Here is a 23,813-nt window from a genome sequence, read left to right as displayed (position 1 = left end):
AGCTCAGTCCTGTTTGTCCCGTTTAATTAGACATCTGGTCTGTTGCCGCTGACAGAAAAGATCCTGAAAGCGCATTTCGCTTAAAAATGTGATCTCTGTGAACTGTGAGCTGGTATTGATGGTATTGACAATATTACCCGTTTGCTTCCTCTCATGCTTTCTCCTTCAAAAAGAAATTATTATTTTTTTAAATATTATTCAAAACAACTTTATGTTAACTTAAAAAACGGCCATCTTCTCTCCTGCCATCTTACACCAATCATCATGGCTGTTAGAGCTCCTTTACAAAACTGACCTACAATGGAGTGTGCACACATTAACTGTGTGTGTGTTAACTTTGGCAGGGATTGGGCTTGTTAGTGCAGAAACAGGGAAATGATCCCACAGTGGCTCGAGGCTGACATCCACTTGTGTTCAGCATGGTGGTAAACAGAGCTGGAAGAAGCCGGGCATCAAGACCTGTAGAGTGAACACAGCCAGCAAAGCTCAGCAGCCAGCAAGACAGGATAAAATAGTGGTTTAGTAACCGTAGTAACCATATCAGCCCAGCTCTCTCTCTCTCTTTTCCTCTCTTCTTCTTCTTCTCTCTCTCTCACACACATACAGACACACAGCAGCTCATCATCCAATCAAGCTGCATGGGGGTTTAAGGCCACCACGTCTTCCTAAAACCCTTTCCCAACCCCAGAAACTAGAAAATAACACCAATGGCAGCAGATGCACAAGCACACCATGAAACTAGCTGTGTTTCCATTCGCCTTGGAAATGTGCAAAATCTAAAGAGCGCTATAAAAACTGGTAATGGAAACACCTGCATTTCTAAAAAACACTCAAATATCACTAAAAAGTTATTGCGGTTTCATGAGGAGGAATTTCAGATGTCTCGATTTTGAAATGTGTTGCTAAAGCGCAATGGAAACAAATACACATCACAGAATGTGACGTACCTGATCACATGACCAATTCTCTCAGAGAATAAATGAATCGGCACGTGTAAACAGAAGAGGAGACCGGGACATTTCTTAGCATTAGACCTAAAAATGATTACTGCCACATTAGACGTGAAACAACAAAAGAATACAAAGGAGGTTCGAAGCATCCGTCTTCCTGCGCGATGTCTCACGGGATGAAATTTCACGGGAGTTGCAAGGATCCTGCCCAAAATAAGCCTTCAACACGTTCAAAGCACAATTATACTTGACATTTAGAAATGTGGAAATATTTAATTAAATGTAAACAATGTACTGCAACAAAAACCACAGTGGTGTAAATAAGAAATTGAAGAAAAGGCAAAAGATGCAAACAGAAAAATAAGGCGTGAGAGAGAAACAGGCAGGCATGAGACAGGCTGACAGGACGAAAGTAAGAAGTTAAACTGGAGGCGAAAGATTGAGGAGAAAGTGTGAAAGAAGTTGGTCAGTGAAGGACACAGCAGTGTATCTTGAACAAGTGACAGCAGGTGAGGGGAGCGGGTGTAAAATATTAAAGGAACTCAGCAGAGACCCTGGGCAAATGGCCCATACTGATATGGGACATCCCAGCCTGGGACACGCTCCAAACACACATGCAAATGCACAGACACCGAGGCTCGCATCCCACCTTACTGGCAGAGCAAAGCAGAGAGAACATGCATGTTTAATTCACAACCTTCCATTTGAGTATGTTCGTGTTCTTACTGTGACCCACAACCCCCACCTTCTATCCCCACACACCAAGAAATAGGAGGGCACAAGAGGGGATGAACAAGCCTGGTAGAGAACAAGTGAGCACATATGGGTTTGAGATAAAGCCAACAACATTTCTTTTTTCCCAAAGCAGTCCCTGTAATGGATGTACAACATTCCTAACTAACCCAGCTGCTCTCCTGGGCTTACTCATACTCTTTCTCCCCATCTTTTCCGTGTTTCCTAAACGTGTCTCCCTTGTCACAGCATACCATCCATCTCGCTGCATTATTCCTGATTGCTACATGCTGACGTGCTCTACAACTGAAGAGTTGGAGGCAAAGGCTGGCAAGGAGGAAGAAACGGAAACAAAAAGAAGAAAGATCTATGCTTACATTGATCTAGTTGATTAGGTTTAAGAATAATAAATTGTGCATTCTGCTGCTGCAGAGGGGATTGGATTTAATCCCAAGAGTTCAAATCAAAGTGTGGGAAAACATAGAGGGTTTAGATGGTTAGTTAATAATCCAAAGAGAAAGACACACTGGCATGTATGATTCTGTACTAATACAAGAAGCTTATTAGGAATGCAACATTTACTTAAAAGCTAAGAATTATACCCTCAGAGGACTATTCCAAATATCCAGCCAAGTGTAGTTTAAAACTGTGGTCACTGTGGATTTTTTTTTTCCCAAAATTGAAAGCACTTATTTCTATTAAACATATTTTTTACATTTAAAAAAAAAAAACAACAACTCTTATTTCGGTCTTAAAATTATTTGCCTACTAATTTTGTGCAGCCTATTAAACTATATAATTTTATTTTCATGTTAATAAATAAATAAATAAATCATATCTCAGACAGCATTCTTCTTACATTACTAAACCTACATTGGGATCATTGTACAGGTTGTTAATGAAAGGAATATGTGATCTTGTACTTATCTGTCTGCATGTGTGCGCTGTGACATTGGTTTCATATCTCAGTGTGCTATTACTCGGAAAATGTTGTGTAAGTTTAAATCTGCTGCCGTTTTCTAAGCTATTTGCATTTTTCAGACAAAGCAACCCTGGTTGATTATGTTTTAAAACTCTAATTATCAAAGACATTTAGCAATTTCCCAATAACTTGTCTGATATATCTGTTAATCCCTCTTTTATTAATTTCAGAAGAGTCTTTGATAACTAAACTAAGTATGTAATTACCTGTAGCCATTCTAGAAAAATCTAATGAGTACTTCCTGTAAAGGTCACTAAAATGTATTTTCTTTTAGTACACATTCTGAAGAACTAAACAAATTAAAATCCATTTTAATTTCAAGTCAGAGCCAGTTGGCTACATCTGTGATTCCAAAAGCATAAAAATGTGCTTTAAAATCACATTATTTATGAATGTTGCCAATCGAAAATGTGTGTTATTGATGTTTTATTAAATATAGGTTAAAGGAAGGCAAGAGGAGGCTACTTTATAAAAATGCATAGCCAGATTTAAGAGTGGAAACACGAGCCGTCATGTTGACAGTGCTCTGCTTATGACAAGTGAGAAACAGTTTGTTTGAAACCTTTTTGACTACGAGCCGATTTTGCAGTGAGTAACAGGTCAGCAAAACCTTGTTTATTTCTGGTTTGTTAGTTTTCAGAGCTGTCTGAAGTGCCACTTCCCGTTTGTGAGATAGAGTGTCACCTAAGTGGCTGATAAGAATGACAACCAGAGAAAGCCTTTACTTAAAATGTGACATTGACACTTTTTTTTTTTTGCAGCGTTAGTGCTTCGGAACCAAGTATCTCACACATTTGCACTGCTGCCCACCTTCATGTATATTTATTATTTTTAAAGCACTTGCTGCCAACTGAAGTTTCTGTTGGTCCTGTTTTGTCATCCTGACGTTCTTTCTGTTTTTTCACTTCATGTAAAACCGAATGTTTGGAAAACGACTTCATCCACTCCAGATATTACAGATAAACCAAGACGAGCTCATTTTTCACACCACTTAATAAACTTGATTGCCACTTTAACATTTTGTGCATGTGTGTATGCATCACTGTGACTGTAGCTAATCAGGAGGCAAAAAGCTCAATATTGCCTTTAGTCGACCTGAATTCTTACATGCCTAATGGGCTGTTTTTCCCTGATTCCACAGATTATCACTACATCACTTCACAGCAGGTATGAAAGCAGCAATCACACAGCCAAGGAGAATAATACAATGCCAACTTTTTCATCACTATATTTGTTAGGCTTTCAAATTTGTGTGAACTGACCTTACTAATGTCTAAATGTTTAATATAATGGAATTAAAGCTTGCTAACGGAGATTCAAAAACTGCAGCAATTGCCTGTTGGCAATGCTGTCACTGTCAAAGTTTGAGAGCACACTGCTCAATATTATTACAAGATATTCATTCATTCATCTTCTGACCAGCTTATTCCTGTTCTGCTAGTGTCTATCGACAGCTCTCAATAAGTCCTAGGTAAGGGGTACACCCTGGACAGGGGGGTGCAGTCCATGAGTTAGGCTACCATTCATTCCAACAGGCAATCCAGAAACTACAATCAACCTAGCATACATACTAGGGGTGTCCGATCCGATATTGATACTGGTCCTATATTAGCCATAAAACGAATATCAAATTTCCAGATTTGACGATTCTTTTTTTTTCTAGATTTATTTTTTTATTTTTATTTTTTCAATTGTAGAATACTGTAGATATCATGTTGAAAGTTAAAATTTATTTAACCAGTTGGTTATTAATAAATGGGTCACTTTTTCTCATACCTACTGTTGCTGACTATTGTTCAGAATCAGAATCAGAATCAGAAATGTTTTTAATGGCCATGTACAGTTTTAAGGACAGTACAAGGAATTTGTCTTGGTAGTTGGTGCACAAAACAAACAACAACAAAAAAATAAAAAAACAAAGAACAACCCAGCAACAAAAATAATAATAAAAATGATAAATATAAAGGATGAGGGATAAATAAAGGATCTGTTTGAGTGACACCACATAATCAAGCCTTTTCTAACATTCCACACTACAATTTAAGTAATTATTATTTTTTTATTAGAAAAATAAATAATATTAATAATAAAAATAATGTATAATTCATGCTGATATTGAATTAATATCGGTAACGGCTGATTTCTATCTACTTGCTGTTGAATGTTCATTGCAAAAATTATTTACATTTATTTAAATATCTTTAAAATATTGTCTTAAATTGTACTGTTGCCTGAACCCATCCAACCTAAAAAAAAACAACCATCTACACCTAAAGAACATCTCCAGAATAAAAGGTTTCATGATTCAGAAAGATCAGGAGAAGCTGCTCCATTCTTTTACCTTCAGCAGACTGGACTATAGTAATGTAGAACTTAAAGCTGATATCCGGAGTTTCTGAGAAATCTATGTTTATGTATCATTCTTTTGAAATGCGAAAAAATACCTAACTAGTCTTTTACTATGGTCTACTGCTGGTGGTCATTCATATACATTAATGTATATAAGTCCCGCCTTCGTCCATAGACGCCTATACAAATGTAAGCAAGTGCTGGCGTTACCTAGCCAATAGGCTTTGACTTCCTGGAGCGGGCCACTGTCAATCAAAGTGAATGCGCGTGCACCATGACAACAGCAAACAGGTATCACTGAGCAGCATAGCGTCATGGAGGAGCACTCCAAAACTCCACTTACCCATTCCACGATTGCCAAGGTATAAAGCTAGTACAAAGTCTGGGTACAAAGATGGTGGATAAACGTCTTTGTGGCCGAAACAGGATTATCTCGGAGCTGCTTTTCAAAGGGGGAGGGACTTCCTGCTTTTAAAAGGATTCCGAAAAGACCAGGATTTGGCAACATTTCTCATGGACAGGTAATAAACGTGTTTTAGTCAAAAGTTATTTTACTCTAACAATAAATGTGTAGTTTTTGTAGTTATGAAACTTTGTTATGTTTTGCAATGCGCGTGTACAAACAGAGAAGTGGCTTCTGGTAGATTGGCAGAAGCAGGGGAGGAAGTGGAGCTGCTGAGGGCGGAACATCTCTCAGAAACTCTGGATAGCAGCTTTAGGGTATGTGCCCGAACCTGACGGGACCCGACCAGGAACGCTGGGTTCAGTTTTAATTTCAATATTTTACACAGGCTCATGCCCAAACCAAAGACGTTGTGTTAAAATATGTATAAATAAGTCATTCCTGGCAAAAGGCAGAAGAGCTGTGAGCGTGCACAGATTTGAATAGTTTCAAACTGTAACAGGTTTGGGCTTTGGTTCGTGCTTGGATGGGTTTGGGATGCATTTTGTCAGGTTTGGGGCAAGTCAGGTCAAACTTTAAAGGCCAGATTACAGCTCTGTTAAAATGGATCCCCCAAAAAAGGGTCAAACAGCTACAGCTGGTTCTGAACGCTGCAGCTCGGGTCTTAACCAGAACAAAGAGGTCAGATTACATTACTCCAGTTTTAAAATCTTTACACTGGCTCCCAGTCAGCCTTAGAATAGACTTGTGAGATGTTAGTCAGGTATGAAACTAGCAGGTCTCACAGATCTATGGACACAGGTCAGATAGTGGAGCCCAGAGCTCACAGTAAACATGGTGATGCTGCTTTTAGTTGTTATGCTGCAAAAAAGTGGAACAAACTGCCACCAGAGCTGAAGTCAGCATCCAATGTGAACAATTTTAAATCCATGTTAAAAGCTTTCTTTTTCACTACTGCTAATGACTGAGAGGAAGATCTTGTGTAATTGCATTGTTGGTTTCCCTACTCCATGTTCTTCCTTACAGAGAAAGATGTGGGCCACCAGGGAAAACTGAACTCACAGTGTCTGAGATGTGCTAAAGTTTCTTCGAAGAGAAACTTTGACAGCTAAGAAACAAGAGGTCACACAGGCCTACTTAGAAACACAACAATACATTTCTGTGAATAAAAGCAGCCATCTTTGAGAGTTTGTATCTCTTTATCATTGCACATCATTGAAATTTTAAGCATCAAAAGAACAATCTGCCCCCGAGTCAGTGTTCAACCAGGGCAAATTCCTTGAACGTAACCTTGTTGCAAATATAATGCAAGTGAAATTTTATTTTGTCATGCCTTCTCTGGACTAATAAAAAGAACAAGACAAGATACCAGAGGGTAAATAGTCCATCCCTGCACTGCAGAACTGCAGCTCTCAACTTTAGTCTTAATCCACTTAAAAGGATGAATAAAGTCCAAGCAGTTAGTGGCCTGGTGTGGGTGGATGATTAAGATAGATTCTTAATCATCCACTCAATAAAACTGTAATATTGACACAGGAAGGAAGGTGTGTCATTATATTTTTTTAGCTGTATGACATTTTTATTCACATAAAACATTTTTAAGTCTATAAGAGATTCTTGGCTGTAGTCTCAAACGTAAAAAGATGAGCTACTTGCATCCAAGACCCAGAATCATCATCTCTGACTCTCTTACATAGCTTTGCCCCTGTAGGCAAGAAAATGAGAACCATTACAGAGTTTGCAGGGGCAAGGGTCAAAAGTTTTCATTACATTTTTCCCAATTTTTAATACAACTTACACAATATACAAATATTTTAAGTGCCAAAAATCACAGTGACTAGGAAATAATAAAAACGGTGATATAAAATTCAAAGGTTCACAAAATACAACCAAGTAAAAAAGTTTTAAAGCACTAGCACATAGACAATCAGCGAATGCGGACTGCGGAGTAATGTTGTTAGAGACTTTAAATGCCATAATCTACGTTGTTGGACTTTTAAATAATTATTAATAATTAATAATTGACTTTTCAATTGTACTTAAATATTAAAGCACATGCATGAGTATTTTATGATATATCATGTAGAACATAATAAATAACACTGCCTAATTTGGCCTCTACTTCTTTAAGTTACAGTGGGGGCTGAACATTTCAAGCTGCATTTTGGATTTATTTTGGCAGGTCCATAATACAGCCTTCAAAAGGTATGTCACAGAAATGATAATAATAAAAATAGTTAGATTGGTACATTTGTTTTCATTCCTTATTTGTGAAGCAAAACTCAAGACTCCGCCTATGATGAGACCCCAACACTGCAAAAGTCACACAAAAACATTAAAAAACCAATAATTTTATGACTCGATGAGCTCTCATATGTTCCTGCCTGTGGACTGTTTTTGACTTTAGTTTAAACAAGGCCAGCAGTGTGACTTTTCTCAGGAGCAGTTGGTGGAAGCTGGTGAGTTTACAGGCTGCCCACACTCCAGCTCACACTCAGGAGCTGCCAAAAATGACCATAATCATTTTGGCCACCCAAACCCCACAATTAAAGCTGTTGGGGGTTAAGTACCGATACCTTGTTCAATGGTACATTAATAGCAGTGATTGAAGGTTAGAAAATCATAATTTGATTATTTTCCCAATGATTTCATGCTCCAGTTCAAAGTGGTGACCTCTACAATCTAACTGCATTCCTGTAACATTTAGCTCATGACCGTCTGCAGTCTGTCTCCCTTCCTCCGTCTCTTTCAGACTTCCTGACTTTCAGAAAAACACTTCAAACAACTACTGTATTGCTTCAGTCATTGGTTTCTGTGTCCTGATATTACAAGCAAAATATTTTTGTCGTGTTTCAGACATTAGAAACTTTCAATTGGAACATTTCAGGATTTCAGGGGTGCAGAAACTAATAATTATGGTGGCTGGAAAGTGTCAGGTGAATGCATTTACAGAAACGAACACAAATGCAAAAAGGTCACAACACAAATGCAAAACACTTCTTTGGCGGAAACACTTCCGTTGTGGCCATTTTGCATTTGTGTTGTGACCTTTTTGCATTTGTGTTCGTTTCTGTAAATGCATTCATCTGACACTTCCCAGCCACCGTAAATAATCTCTCTAATGCAGTGTTTCCCAAACTTTATTGCCCCATGTACCCCTTGGCCTTTACTTCTTATCACAAGTACCCCTTACCTCACATTATACATTATTTATTTGTCTGCAGGCTCGTCTAAACTCGTTCATGTGTCTCATCCAACATTAACCTTGAATTTAGGCCTTTTTATTCTTTTATTTCTGATGTTTTTCTCATTTTAGAAATTGAACGTTAACTTTTTTAGTTTTTTAAGGAGTTGTGCCACATATTGAGATATGAGGAAAAAAAGTCTGTGTGCATGTAAAAATCTATAATGTTAAAAAATAAACGGACAAATGGTTCTGTGTACCCCCTGAGAGGTGTTCCCTAGTTTGGGAACCACTGCTCTAATGTATAGCAATGTGACTGTGGAGCATTGTGTATTGATTTACTGACAGTCTTGTATAGTTGATGACAGCCTCCTGTCATTACTGAGAAAGCAGGTCCTCTGAGAGTGAACATCTTACCTGACTGCCCGCATTGCTTGTGTTAGAAGAATTGCCAAATGGAAAGAAGCCAAACACTGGAAGACGCGATTGAAACACGAGTACATTGTGATTATCAGACACTTAAGAAGCTGATTTATTTACAGCACTGTATTCTAGAAATACACAGAAAATTTGGCCACCAAATATGCAGTTTTGGGCCATTTTTATGGACACACTTTTATCACCGAAACAACGTGGCTAAAACAGGTTGTTGTGATGATGCGAAAAAAACATTGCATTTGTCTGGATATGAGCCATCATGTCTGCGGTGTTGATGTATTTCAGTATATCTGAGCACTAACGCGTCTTCTGAGTAAAGAGGTTGAAATGGACCACGGAGTGAAAACAATAAAAAGTTCTTATAAGTTGCAATTTATATATGAAGTACCGGTACCTTAGCTACGCGTAACCCACTGTGTCAACAAGGACCCCTATGGCCTAGCCTGATGTGAGCCTCGAAAACTTCACTACAGAAGGTTAAATTCAGCTGTAGAGTCCGTCAGCACCATCATCTATTCGGATTCTCTGCACCTCATCACAACTGTACTTACAATATGTGGATTGTTGGAATGTCATTGTTCAACAACTATTTTCTTAATTTTTGATTGATTTATTCTTTAAAGTACTAATATGAATTCATGTAATAGCAGTGCCTTGGCTTTAATGAGGTTAGTACACAGTCATAGCCATAAATGGTCCTAACATTGGGCATAATAATTTATTTCGGTGTTTCGGCTATCGACCTTGGTTTCCTCATATTTGGTTTTTCATTTGGGAGCATCCCTACGAGGATATGCCTCATTAAAAGTCAGCAAATGATGCAATACAATTGACTTAGCTAAGTTTTAGGAGCAGTATTTGCTGGTAAGTCTGTTTTTGAAAGCGCAAATTATCATTTTGTTGAAAACGCGGAAGCTTTAATAGAATGACTTTTAGGTTTGTAGTCAAACATGCAACGTGCAACCTCTTCTCTGGATTCTCACTTTAAAGGAGAAGACTTATTAGCCCCGAGTTGCTGAATTGGAGGTCATTCTATCACATTCCTTGAATAATTCAAAACGAAACATTTACATTTCACCATCCTAATAAATGTAAACCTTTAAACTGACTGGGAAGAGTATCTGCTTGTTTAAACCTAAGAGGACAGTGTACGAAGAAGCCAAGCAGGATTGACTAGTGTGTGTGTGTGTGTGTGTGTAGTATTATAATACATATTGGAACTACCACCTTATTATCTTCTGATGTACCACCAAGGACTGTGAGTTCTATGCAAAGACTTTCACTGACCTTGTGAATACTTAACTTTTCATTGTGCTCTTCATGACCTTATTAAAAAGCTAATTAAAATAAAAATCAATGAAGTGATAACAACCACCCAGTTAGAGACTGATTTACGACTATCACAATGGCAGTGTTTCTGCTTTTTATTTAAATAAAAGGCACCACTGACAGAACGCAATACCTCCACGTGTTTCATTATCTAATCTTAAAAATAATTAATAACACAACTACAAAATGGTCAAACAAAAACCCTTTAGTTTTAATATGAAAGTGTCTTCTTCAAATGGAATAAGTCACACTGAATATAACTTAGTTTAAGTAGTTGGCTTATCTGATTCATTCTAGTGTGCTCTATAACATCACATGTGTCTATGAAATATCAGCTGACCCATTTGCAAACACATCATCCATAACAGGTCAAATGTGTGTGTGCGGCCATTGATCCTGACAAGTCACTTACCTTGTCAGCCATAATCATAGAGGAGCCTCCGTGCACACCAAGCACTGGAAGTTGTGTTTGTACAGACAGGAAGTCAAGCATCTGAGCAATGGCCTCCTGATCAGTGCCATCAGCAAACACGATGCCATGAAGACGAGTGCGGGACAAAAGCTCACACACCTTGGGACAAGGCAAGACAAATGGTAAATGGAGGTTTGGAAACATGAACACGTATCAGTAACAGAGTGTAGAATCCAGTTCTTTGTCACCTGTGTTATCACCGACTTTGGGTCAGTCTGGTTGATCCTCAGAGTAACCACAGAGATATCAAGGGCATCATCGGTGCGGCGCGGATGTCGGACCTCCTGATCGGAGATGAGGCGCGTCTGGCCCATGATCACGCCCACGCTGAGCCCTGGAGGCTTTTGCGACGCCACAGAAGGCACCATCAATTGGGATATTAGGAGCAATAACCAGCCCACTACGCTCATCATACCCTGTAAAGACACACAGAACAAACATGAATGTAGAAAACCATCTTCTGAAGAAACATTGACAATTTCAGTTCTGGTTTGAAGATACAAAGTTCATAAGGCCGCGACAATTCTGTTTTATTTTGACAGTTTCTCCCTGTTATCAGCAGGCTTTCTCTGGGGCGGATGAAACTCAGTAACCATGTGCTGTCAAGTGGGAGTATGTTGACAAACCACATTTAAATTTTATCGAAATCCTCACGAGACTTCAAGGTGTGGCACGAATGCCTCAGGAGCATTTAAACCAAAAATGTGAGGTGAGACAGACAAGCACAGTGGACGAAAAATGGCATATTTTTTTTGTTATTACACAGGAAGGAAACGCTATTCAAAAAAAGTCAGTTATTCTTATGGAAAGGTCAAAACATCATTTGCTTCCTTCATGTAGAAAAAGAAAAGCTCGCCCATGGATTCGATGTGTGGTGGAACACAAAGACACAATGCTATTTGACGCTGTTGCTATTGTGTTTGAAAGAAATTAAATGACACGCTGTGAGTCACGTCAGAGATCTATTTTACTGCAATGTTGACAGACTATGCTTAATACTTGCAGCATATGAAAGATTTTTGTATTCCGAAGAAGTTTTCAAAAGCGCGATTAGGGCTGTAAACTGACCCCCAGGGCTTAACAAAAGATTGGCTAGTATTTATCTTTGAGGAGAATAGTGCGAATGGGAAATGTGAATAGAATTTAATTATTTGAGCAAGCCTCAAGAGCAAAATCTAATACATGATAGGAAGAAACTTGGTGGCTTGAGGCCCCGCTGTCCTCCTTATGTCCTCTACAGTTAAGCTATCACTTTATCTCATTTATGGGCAATTATTAGAATAGTGGCATTTAACCTCACTTTGTTTTTACTAAACAGCTAATCAGACTTCAAGCTTCAAGTTACTTTTACACTGTTTGTCTTTATTTAAACATATTCAAGATCTTCAGTGTTCTGTGTAAAGTTTGAGCTACGGTATTAATGCATATTAAAAACCCTGAATTAAATTAGTAATGCATGGGGGAAACATCCTAATGCACTAATGTCATGTGTCTGATTCAATCAATACTACCTAGGGGTGAGTATTGGCAAGGATGTTGCAATACGATACATACCGCGATACTTGGGTCACGATACGATATTATCGCAATATATCACAATATTCTACCCAGTTAATATCAAAATTAAACGTAGAGATGAAAAATCAAGTTGCTGTATATGTTCATCAAAAGATATTGATCGTTCAGAGGACAAAATGAGTCAAAACTATTTGCTTCAAAACATCCTATTTATTATTATTATTATTATTATTAGTGTTTTTGCATTTTCACTGAAAAAAAGAAAATGCAGTGTTACACACTGTCGTCATAAAATAAAGTGCAACAAGTTTATTTTCACTGAAACAACTGTGTAGAAGTCTCAAAGTAACCATGACAACATAATGATGGCATTGTAACAACTGTAAGTGAGAACATTAAGGATTAATCACCCTGAGTTACTGATAATGCACAAAAATAAGAACTATTTATAATTGATCCTATTGTGTCAGTTTAAACACTGACCTGAACAGATTATATGAAAATAAAATGCCTGTACATACATAAATATTGCAGGTATTACACACTGCCATCATAAAATACAGAGCATTAAATAACCATTGCAACACATTAAAAGCATTGTAACCACCACTGAAATATTCCACAAATACACAAAAATATTGATTAAATATAAAAATTAAAATCGGCACCCGCAATATATTGTGAAATCGATTTTTTTTCACACCACTACATGTCACAATATAAATCTCAGTGTATTAATTTTCTAAACCAACTTCAAGTTGACCAGTAATGACTGAAAGTTGCTGTTTCCTGTTTCACCTTACAGTGTGGTACCTTTTCCTTTAATGTGAGCAGATCTAAGAGAAGCAGATGAGTAGAGGAAACGCAGTTTAAAATGCCTAGGGCTGAATCAGGGCTAATGAAACCATGATGCGGATACTACATTGCATCTCAGCCAATTTCTTACACCACTGCAGTCCAGCAGAGCTGAAAAACACCCCAGGAGGAAACGTCACATCTACAAAATGAAACCTCTATATCTCTTCATCTGCTCGTCTCTCACGGTTTTCTAACTTCCCAACCATTCAAGCACATCATCTTCATTTCTTCATTTACACTCAATCGTTTATGTCGTCACATTATGTCTTGCTTTTTTTCATCAATACTGCCAATATGTCTTTTCCAGTTGAGTTAGTCTGTCTATCTGATCCATGTCATCTCACACCCGGTCTAATCAGGCCAGTTAGTCAAGTCAGTACTTTCCCAGCTTGCTCTCTGCCCTGGTGCCCACGGATTAGCAGCACTTAGCATACGCCGCTACACTCCTGTCCCAGAGAATTAGCGTCAGCTCCAACCAATGGGACAAGATTACACTAACTTTCCCTGGAGTTAGCATCAGAGCTAACATAACCAGGAGCCAGAGTGTGCCACGGCTTCTAAAACGGTCAGCATAGCTGGAGAACTTTGAGTGTTCCTGCTGTCTAGCTCGTACTGGAGATGTAATGGAGGCTAACCACTTGCCTCTGTTATAGCCAATGACTGTGAGATAGAGAGTTCTGCTACTTCTAAGCAGAGGTGAAAGTAATTGATTACAAGATTCATATTACTGTAATTTAGTTGCTTTTATGGGTCCTTGTACTTTTTTAAGTATATTTCCAAATCAGTAATTTTACTTGTACTTAAAGGCAGGGTAGGTAATTTTCGAAAACTAGCATGATTTTGAAAGTAGCATCCTGCGAGTGCTAAGCTTTTACCCCTCCGCCTCACCTCTGTGCTCCCTCTAAAGCCACGCCCCTCACTCACATGCACGAGCGTCGGTGCTCCAATAACGGACCTCAGCTCATCGCTTGTATTGTGTAGAAACTACGTCGTCTCATGTCTCATTCAGCCGTAAGTAAACACTAAACTTTATCATTATATATGTTAAAAAATGTGACTAAAAACTCTGTTTTAACTCTGTCATCTGTGATGCACTTGGAGTGTAAGCTAGTGCACGCGAGGGGTCAAAAAGGAGCAGGGAGACAGGAGACATGATTGGTTAATAAAAAATGAACCGTCTTTTTTCATTGGTCAAAGTTTTTACAGGTTTACAGCTACTACAGATTTTTTTCATTCCTTTTTCAGAGCACATAAGATCGTAATTTCTGTCAGGACATGAAAACAATTTCAACCAAAAACTTCAAAAGTGTATCTGGAGGAAATTACCTACCCTACCTTTATGTACATTTTAAAAGAAATAAAGTAGTTTGTTGCAATTCTACACCCAACCATTACTGAGTATATTATCATTTTTTGTTTTAAAACGATCAACGGACATTGTGTAACTAAAAAAAATGAAATGACCAGACAACAATCAAATGTATCACAACATAGCCAACCTACCAGAATAAATGAAATGTTATTTTCTCAGTTTTAGCGTTCATCAATGTAGCTATACTTAGAGTCTGATAACTGTTTTATTTTGAATTTAATTCCTTGGTGTTATTTTATTGTTATGTTATTGCACATTTGGACACACCTTTAATTTTATAAAGATGCCTTTGTGAAAAATAAATACAATTATTTAAATTAAATCATTCCTTTTTTAAGTTTACGTTTATACATGTTTACTATATGCAAGGGAAATAAACTTGGGTGTTGAAAGTAACTTGTAACTTTTACTTTGAGTACTATTTAATTGAGCTACTTTTTCCTTGTACTTGAGTATTTTATGTATGACTTACTTGTACTTGAGTACAGGTTCAATCAAGTAACAGTACTTCTACTTGAGTAGGATATATCAGTGCTCTCACCTCTGCTTTTATGCAAAGAAAAATGTTAATAATCTGATTCTTTTTCTTTAGATCCAAAAATGTGTAGAAAACTAAATTCATACAAAATGTTAACTTAAACAGTCTGTCAAAGCCACGGACAACACAGCCATAAGGACAAGTGAAGGCTAGCAGAAAGAGGCCCTCAAGCGTCTTTAGTGACAATGAATTGGAGGAGGTCTTTATGCACTCATACAACACAACCAAGAGTGATCATCCTCGGATGTAAGCGTATTTTGTGATTCAATAACGTTATCCCTAACTCCCATTAAACAAAGCTCATGTGGGTGTGATTGTCTAAATCCATCAGTCCACAATTTCATACTTTTATTCATCGCCAATGAAGCGCGTCCACATTGTGTTCTCTAGATGACAACACAAATTAGGGTCTTGGTTATCGCATTGTTTCAACAAACATCCTAAAGCCATATTACACCCAAAAACGAATCTTTGCAGTTGTATTGAGTCTTAATGGGGTTGTAGCAAGTTCAGTTGCTGAATCACTCAATAGTAATAAAGTTATAAAAATGTAGAAATATTTGTTGGTTTTAAGTTAACCAAATGACTAATAGTAGAAAGCATTTTCTCCTGCTCCTGCCAGAGCTGACAACTTTTGTAATGTCTAGTAGCAAATATAATTAGAATCCACTCCAGGGTTATTTTAGTCTGTTACCTTCTTTGTTGTGAGTTGAATTAGCAAAGTGAGCCAAACACAGAATGATACAGAGGCAACCACAGCCTGCTCTGAATTGACAGGATTATATTCTTTACTCAACATAGGTAGTATATGAATACAATTAATGTAGTTGATCTCTATCCAACTTTCCAACTGAAAGCTAGAAAAAACAAATTTCTATTTGCTTACAACAGAAAAGGTTACATTTACAATGACCATAAACAAATCAATGCCTTGTGAATTATTAGCATCTGAAAGCACGCAGCACTTCATATCATGTCTTTTGGTTACCAGCACTTTCCTTGCACTAAAAGGCAAAAAGCCACAAAAAGTATGACTGAAATATTAATTGCATTTGCGATAATATCAGGATATGATAAAACAAGATTTCCTAAACGCAAAGGCTGCGATTTTGCGTTTAGGAAATATAAAAAAAAGTTCTGGCCACTAGGGATTCATTGACTACATCATTTTAAAGGTTGACTCTATGTGCCTACTAGTCGAGTCAAAGTCGACTAGTCGATGACTTTACCAAGAGCCGAGGCCGAGCCGAGTGGCAGCCGAGTGCCGGTGTTGTGCCAAAATCTGTGACCCGAAAAAATCTGTGACCGCAGGTGGCGACAGTTCTAACCCCTGCGGCTTCTCAGTGGACATTTACTCCCCCTTAAACACATTTGTAAATCTTCTCCAGCCTGCATTTACTTCACCTCAATCCTGTGCTGCTGAAGTTTTCTAGATCTGCTTAATACACAGACATGTTACCACTACAGCTAACGTTAGCATGTATATTAGCCGTAGTATCTGTCTACCTGCTGCAGTTTGAGCACAAACCAGGAAGGAGCGAGAAACGCTTGATGCTGTGCTGCCTTGCTGTGCAGGGGTACTATGACCCTTGTTTGCTGTGTTGCACCGCCATCTTGAGCAAAAGTCAGGTACTGCGACTAGTTGCGAGACAACACAATAGTCAACTAGTCGACTTGCGAGTGGAGCAGCGTTACCCGGGGTTTCCACTGGATACGTCTCCGCTGCGCCACCGCATGGATCCGGTTTTGCTCCGCTGTCCGCCGTCCGGTAATCCCCACCGGTTGCGTTTTGAGTGCGCCACGGTGCACTCCGGTTGGACGACTGTGACGTCATGAGACGAGAGCAGTTCTCACGATATTTATATAATCGCGTGAGAACACAGTTAAATGTATGTGTTATAAACACAACAATAAACAGATAAACAGGTCAGTGTTCCTAACGAAGAAGTACAAGAAGGTTGAACTCTCTGGATTTGTCATAGCCACATTTTTTATCAACAGCCAACAGAGAAGAGATAGAACTGCACCAGTAAAACATGAACTAAATCAAAGTTGCTGCAGTTTACAGTGCAGTTACAGTATGAGAGGAATCAATATAGTGTATGTGAATTTGTTTTTACACAGTATGACGATTTTATTGCGGAGTACGTGCTTAATTTCCTGTTTAGCTTCATTTGCTCTGTGCTGATTGATGCGTCGTGCTCCGATGTCCGCCAGAAATAGAAGGCCTGCGTATATCTGGCAGAGGGCACCGGACTACAGCATCTGGGAAGGAGCAGACACGCACCACAGCGGACCCGGTGGAAATTAACACATAGAATAAAGTGGAAACCTATCAGCTCCGTTGACGCAGCGGTGACGTAACGCAGCGGAGCCGCATCCAGTGGAAATTGGGGGTTAGGCAAAGCAGGTAGATTGAGATGTAAAAGCTGCTTTAACCTGTTGCACAGCCTCAGGCTCAACAGAAACTGACACTGCACAAACTTTATACGTAGGAGGAGCAGCACATCAGTTGTGGAATAATTTTGGCTATAAAAAAGAAGATGCTGCACTCCCCCGTCAAGCGACGCATCTCGCGGCCCGCTCCATGGGCCACAACAGACTTGCTGCGGACGTGCTTGTGAGGGATGCGACGTCGTCCACGGGGGTGTGTGGTCCTACCCTTGGAACCCCACTCTGCACCGGCGGGCGCAGCGGTCCCGCCTTGGCCATCGCTCTGTCGGACGCCGTCCCATGCAGGCCTCCCTTCTCCACCCCCCATATTTGCTTCCCCGATCGCCCACAATGTTGTGGCAGCCCACTGCTATCCATGAGGGAGATATGGGTGAAATGCAGAGGAAATAATTTCACTGTGATGTAATCAATAAGTTTAGTGTGTTGTGTGCTGATGTTATTGAGTGAATATAATGTTTAAATTAGTGTTTTATTTCTCTCTTAAGGTTTAATAAGAACATGCACTTGTTTATTTTGTGTTTTTTGGGACTTTGATTTACCTTAAAATTGTGCTATTTGTTGAAGCACATAATTGTTCTCCTTACTTTTCCTGCACTTTAGTTTTTAATTCAGTTTGGCAGAATTTTGTTAAGTTGCCGTGGTGACTATCTACAAAACTGCAAGTCAAAGCATTTAAGTTTACAACTGTAATTGAAGTAGATAAATAAACTCTGCTGAATGCATGTGTATTTGGGTATTAAATAGTGCTGTTTATTATTCCTAGTCTCACTCTTCACATTTAAGTAAAAGTATTTTAAATTTGCGTATTTAGTTGTAAAATGTCAGATATACTGGGTTGAATGCCGGCTATTATTATTATTATATTTTGCTATTAGCTGAAACAGATTCTTTGGATTGCCATGCATCATCAACTTTCACTGTTGGCCACGCCCCTCCTATAAAAGCTGAGAGGAGGGAGGTGGATTTCCAATCGAAGCCCTCAGTGAGCATTGATTGACAGCTTAAATGAGGAAGTCCACTGTGTTCCTTGTGAAACAGCCCGCTGTCGCGGTGATGTTTTTGACTCTGTGCTTCTAGAAAGAAGAGATTCTCTGCTAATCATAAGTTTAATCAATCTATGTGTGTATTCCCGTCTGTCTCTGCGTGTGCGCCGACGTGTGTGTACGTCTTATCGCTATGTGCGTGAGGTGGTGGAAGAGCATGGTTGTGTGTGCCTGCAGTTGTAGTGACACATTATGTTTGTTGAAAAATACATGAGAGAAGAGGACCTTGAAAAAATAATTGCAAATTAAATCGCAATACCAATATTGAGGGAAAAAAATCGCATTCGATTATTTATCAAAATCGTTCAGCCCCAACAAAAAGGTAGCATCTCTATTATTTTACTCTATTAATGTGAAAAAAGCTTTTATTGTTTTTATGTTTAGCTTGTTAAGACATAATTAACAGCTAAACTCTTCAGTGTCGAGGCCAGATTAAACTAATGCTTAAAAATGCTCAAACTAATTATCAGGGGATGGCAGGTGTACATACTGCATGTAAATGAATCCAAACTAGCAATTTGATGGTATAATTTGAAATGAATGGTGCAATAATTAAGAAATAAATAAATGAAGCTCTGGACACAGTCATTGAATTAAAGTAATTAATTAAAACGCCAAGTGCAGGTTAAATGTCAAAACAGCCACAACTCTTCACCCAACCGTGATTATGTGCTAACGTGCTACATGTTACTCTGAAGTAATGCACAGTCGCTTGGTGGCATGTTCTCCTGTCATGTTGATTTCTGTGCAATGCAGGGTTATCAATTTTTCAATCCTGTCACCACAGCTGCTCTTTAATATACCATTTAAAATCTGAGGTTTACTCAACTGTAAAACTGACCCCTGGAATATTGAGAAAGAACTTATATATGTAAGCACCAATGTGCAATCAACCCTTTTGATCCCACATCCTCCACTGGTTATTGTAAAATCTTTCAACAACAACAAAAAAAGCTCAGTGTGATATCAGCTGTGTCTCAAATGAAAGCCTGACTTCCAGGTTTGTGCACTTGTTAGATAAATAGCATATAATGTAAATATATAGTATTGTGCATTTTATTATTTGTGAATAACTTGACAGCACCAGAAAAAAATACATATAAATATAATCCAATATCTGTAATATAGTTATCTGACCGTAAACTGTTTAAAGCTCACACTTGATGTTTAGCATTGAATGTTGTGAATAGTTACACAATGATTAAATAGGACACATTGCTGTGATTTGTTTAGTATATATACATAAATACAGTGTTTGGTACATCAGATCAGAATACCGGTAGTTTTATTTGGCAAGTAAAGTTAAAACAATACAAGGATGTGACCTTGGTAGGTGGGGCGAAGAAGAAGATAGAAGAAGAAGAAGAAGAAAAGAAGAAAGAAGAAGAAGAAGAAGAAGAAGAAGAAGAAGAAGAGAAGAAGAAGAAGAAGAAGAATAAGAAGAAGAAGAAGAAGAAGAAGAAGCACTAATAAAAGACGAGCAGACTATAACGCAGCATAGCAGAAGACGCCTACAGAAGAAGCAGATACCCTCACCTACGATATTGTAAAAGCACTTTGGGACTACTTGAGTGCTATATAAATCGAATCCATTTAATTATGTACAATTTTCTTTCTATCTTTGTTTAGTGTTCATTATTATTTTTATTTGTAATAATTCTTTAGCCACTGTACGCAAGTAATCGGGGGATAAATACAGTATTTTCTGATTCTGATTATACAAGTAGTGCAGGTAATATAATCTTATGGGTGATGGGGGTGGTGGGGGTGTCAGTGGGGGACCAGGGCTGTGTTAAATACATTTACAATCAAACAACATGTTCACAGTGTCTTGCCCATGCCCAATAAATAGGTAAGTGCTTCACTGTCGTCTCTTTTGGTACAAATATGAGTGGAGAGAAGTTAAAAGAAGAGTTTTGCCACCCACCTTTATTGTTTCTTTAGTTTTCTTTGGCTGCAAAGTCTACTGTGAGAAGCTAGTTTTGCTCGGCACATCACAGTACAGCCTGTGCAGAGCTGCGCCTCAAGAAATAAATAAATAGATAAATAAATAAATAACTTGCAGATGGTGGTGTGACGTCTTCAGGGGCATATTTCAGGAAAATGTTTTAAAAGGTGTGGATTGTGTACAAGAACACATTTAGCTCGATTTCCATGGATCTTTCAAGAGAGCTGTGCTTTATACTTAGAATCTCAGATTTTATATCAATTAAAGCATTGATTTAGAAAAAAGGGCAATCTCTCGCTTCCGACATAGTTGACAGCCACTGGTGCACAATGCATTATATATGAGTAAAAATAACAACTTACTGTATGCACAGGATATTATGTTCTATGCTTGTATTAAACAACTCGTAGACAACCCTGAAACGTGTTCCACTGTTATTTAATACATGTGAGATGACATTATTTGATTTAAGCACATTTATGGGTTGACATTTAAACAGTATGGCCTAAAGCAAAAACATGACAATTAAGTCAACAAGTACTTACAAAGAGACAAAGACACACATATGCACTACTTGGTCTATATTTATTTGCATGTGGATTTTAAAATCCACACCACCTACCCACTAGATTGTTGCAGTTTGTTTATTATTTTCCATAATTCTATTAGTTGAAAAGTTATACATGTATGCATGTCCAGAGTTAAAGTCAAATAAAAGCATGGTTATTTTTCAAACTACAATTTCTAACTTTCAAAAAGCATGGCATGGTAATCGCGAGCCCATTATGAACTATTGTATTGAGAACCAGTGTATTATCATATGTACATACAGTATATACTGCATTCAATTGTTCTGATACAGATTATATGCATATTTTGTTGTAAGCAAGGTGATTTGCAAATATATGTAAATTTGAGAAAAAAGAGTAGTAATAGTACTATAGTAGTAGAAGTACAAGTAGTAGTAGTAGTACTCGTAGTTGTAGTAGTAATAGTAGTAGTAGTACTAGTGGTGGTAGTAGTAGTAATAGTAGTAGTAGTAGTAGTAGTAGTAGTAGTAGTATAGTAGTAGTAGTAGTAGTACTAGTACTAATAGTACTAGTGAAGCACAAGCATCCACTATTAAATCAATCTTTTTTCTGCACAAGAACATGGATTATCCTTATAGTTGATACGTGGATTATGTAAATAGATCCACTGCTGTCTCTGGAGCCGCGGGTTTAACTGTGCGCTGATCTGATGCTGACATTAACAGTTGTTTTTTAATAAAAGCAGGCTCACCACTAAAACAAACGTAAATATGTCCTTTGTATGAGGAAAAAATAGGTTTTAATTGTCGGTTTCAGGTCGGGCTCTGATATAAATACCTAATGTCTGTCGGACCTGTAGGTTTCACTTTTGCTTTGTCAGGTTCTGGTCATTTTGGAAAATAATCTAATTGCGATTTTTTTTCCCTCAATATTGCGAGTTAATATGTAATTGTTTTTTCAAGGGCCTGTTGTCATTTTTTTCTCTCTCTTTTTCTTTCTCCTCATCCTCCTCTGCACCTGATCATTCATTGTCCTTTTCTTTTTTTTTTTTTTTTTGGTCGACCAACCATTTCCTTGGTTGACTACAGCCCTAATCGGTATCGTATTGGTTTGGGGTGAAAGTGGTATCGGTGCATCTCTAGTAGTAATAGTAGTAACACCAAGATAAACTGAAGCAAATGAACCAATAACTGATCAACCTGGGTTTTGCAGCTTATTTTCTCAAAGATCTGATTCAGGAGAGGTTCTGACCTGGACATTAACACAGCGAGCAGCAGTTTGCCCATTCATACACTCGGGTTGTATCTCTGACAACGATCTATATCGAGGTTGCTTTGGCGGCCTTCCTTTCAGACCTCTGCGTGTCTGTCGTCGCCACAGTTTATTGAAGTGATTTAAAAACATGGCAGATCAGTTGAATTCCGCGAGCCAGAAACACAACTGACACTAAGGTCAGCTCTCTTTGAGAAACAGATGAAGCATTTATCCTCAGATTATATTTGGAAAAACAGACATTCAAAGCGAGCAGGTTTAAAAGCAAAGGGTCTCAGCTGCCTACACAGCTTCACTTCCTGTTTTCTGGAAGTAGAGAAAAATGGTGACAAGCGTAAATAAGATCACTGTGGCTCGACGCCGCTGAAAGTCATCGCACAGACATAATGACTCCTAAATATCAACATATTGCTTTGTCAACTGAAAATGACACCCGCAAAAAGTGTCATTCTTTTTGGGTCATTTACTAAAACGATGGAATCAATTCCTCCTTGTGTGCTGCACATTGAAAGAGCAATTACAAGACAAAGAGCTTCAAATCTTACACATCACTGCATTGAAGCTTGTGCATTTTATCATGTGCAAAAACAAAGCACCAGCCCGCTACTGAGTGTATCTATCAATTTTTCCATGTTCCAAACTGGCACGCATTAAAAAAAAAAAAAAACTGACTTCCAGTTCAAAAAGGAACTGGTTGCAGTGTGTTAAAGTCATCTCATCATCCGTCACATATTACAGCTTCAGAAGTTTCCAGTACAGTACTACTGACAGTGTCATGTTTAATTAAACACAGTTGTACATGAAAGTGCACCAAGCCAACTTTTACAAACATTTTAAAAGAGTATGACAAGACCAAATAGTGTTTCCTTGTAACATCTGGGTTTATGTTTTTAAGAGTCTTTTTTCTTTCTCTTTCTTTTTCTTCATTATGACAAGTGTTGGAGAAGTTAGAAACAATGGGCAGGCCTACTAGCAGAAGCACAATTTGGCAAAAAAAGACTTTCAATAATATTGTAAATAAATTGTATAGAATAAATAAATAAAGGGGCAATAAAATAAAATGAAGAAATAAGGGAAAGAAATAAAGGCATATGTTAAAAAAATGTTTGATACTGCCAATAGATCATGATTGACCCACTTTATTGGAATTGATATCATAATCTGTTTTAATGACAAAATGAATCAAAATTGACCAATTGAATTCATTGATTTGGTCTTCAAATATTACAATTAATCCAACATATTCTAGCTCAGTGCTTTTTCAGTTCAGTAAAACATGTTCAGCCCCAACATAATTTTAACAAAATGTATCAAAGATTTAAACTTCATTGTAAAAGGTAAAAATGTTCACTATTCTTCTTCAAAATTCATAAAAATAACAAAATGTGCAATCGCATATTTTGGAAGAGTAATTACATAACAATAATAACAATAACAATAA

The 23,813-nt window shown here is 37.9% G+C and overlaps 1 protein-coding gene across 2 annotated transcripts in view; it reads right to left on the bottom strand.

Annotated features, from left to right (window-relative positions):
* The window catches only part of grin2ab (glutamate receptor, ionotropic, N-methyl D-aspartate 2A, b), a 177,816-nt gene that overhangs the window by 110,384 nt on the left and 43,619 nt on the right, over nt 1-23,813 (bottom strand). For both annotated transcript variants that reach the window (XM_028444168.1, XM_028444159.1), the window contains 2 exons: nt 11,028-11,255; nt 10,780-10,938 (listed from right to left, as the gene is read on the bottom strand). In XM_028444168.1, coding sequence (XP_028299969.1) covers nt 10,780-10,938; nt 11,028-11,255 — 387 coding nt within the window. The remainder of the gene's footprint in view (nt 1-10,779; nt 10,939-11,027; nt 11,256-23,813) is intronic.

The sequence above is a fragment of the Gouania willdenowi genome, chromosome 1, assembly GCF_900634775.1.
Source record: "Gouania willdenowi chromosome 1, fGouWil2.1, whole genome shotgun sequence".
NCBI classification, from domain to species: Eukaryota; Metazoa; Chordata; class Actinopteri; order Blenniiformes; family Gobiesocidae; genus Gouania; species Gouania willdenowi.
This window is presented reverse-complemented; position numbering and strand designations above follow the sequence as displayed.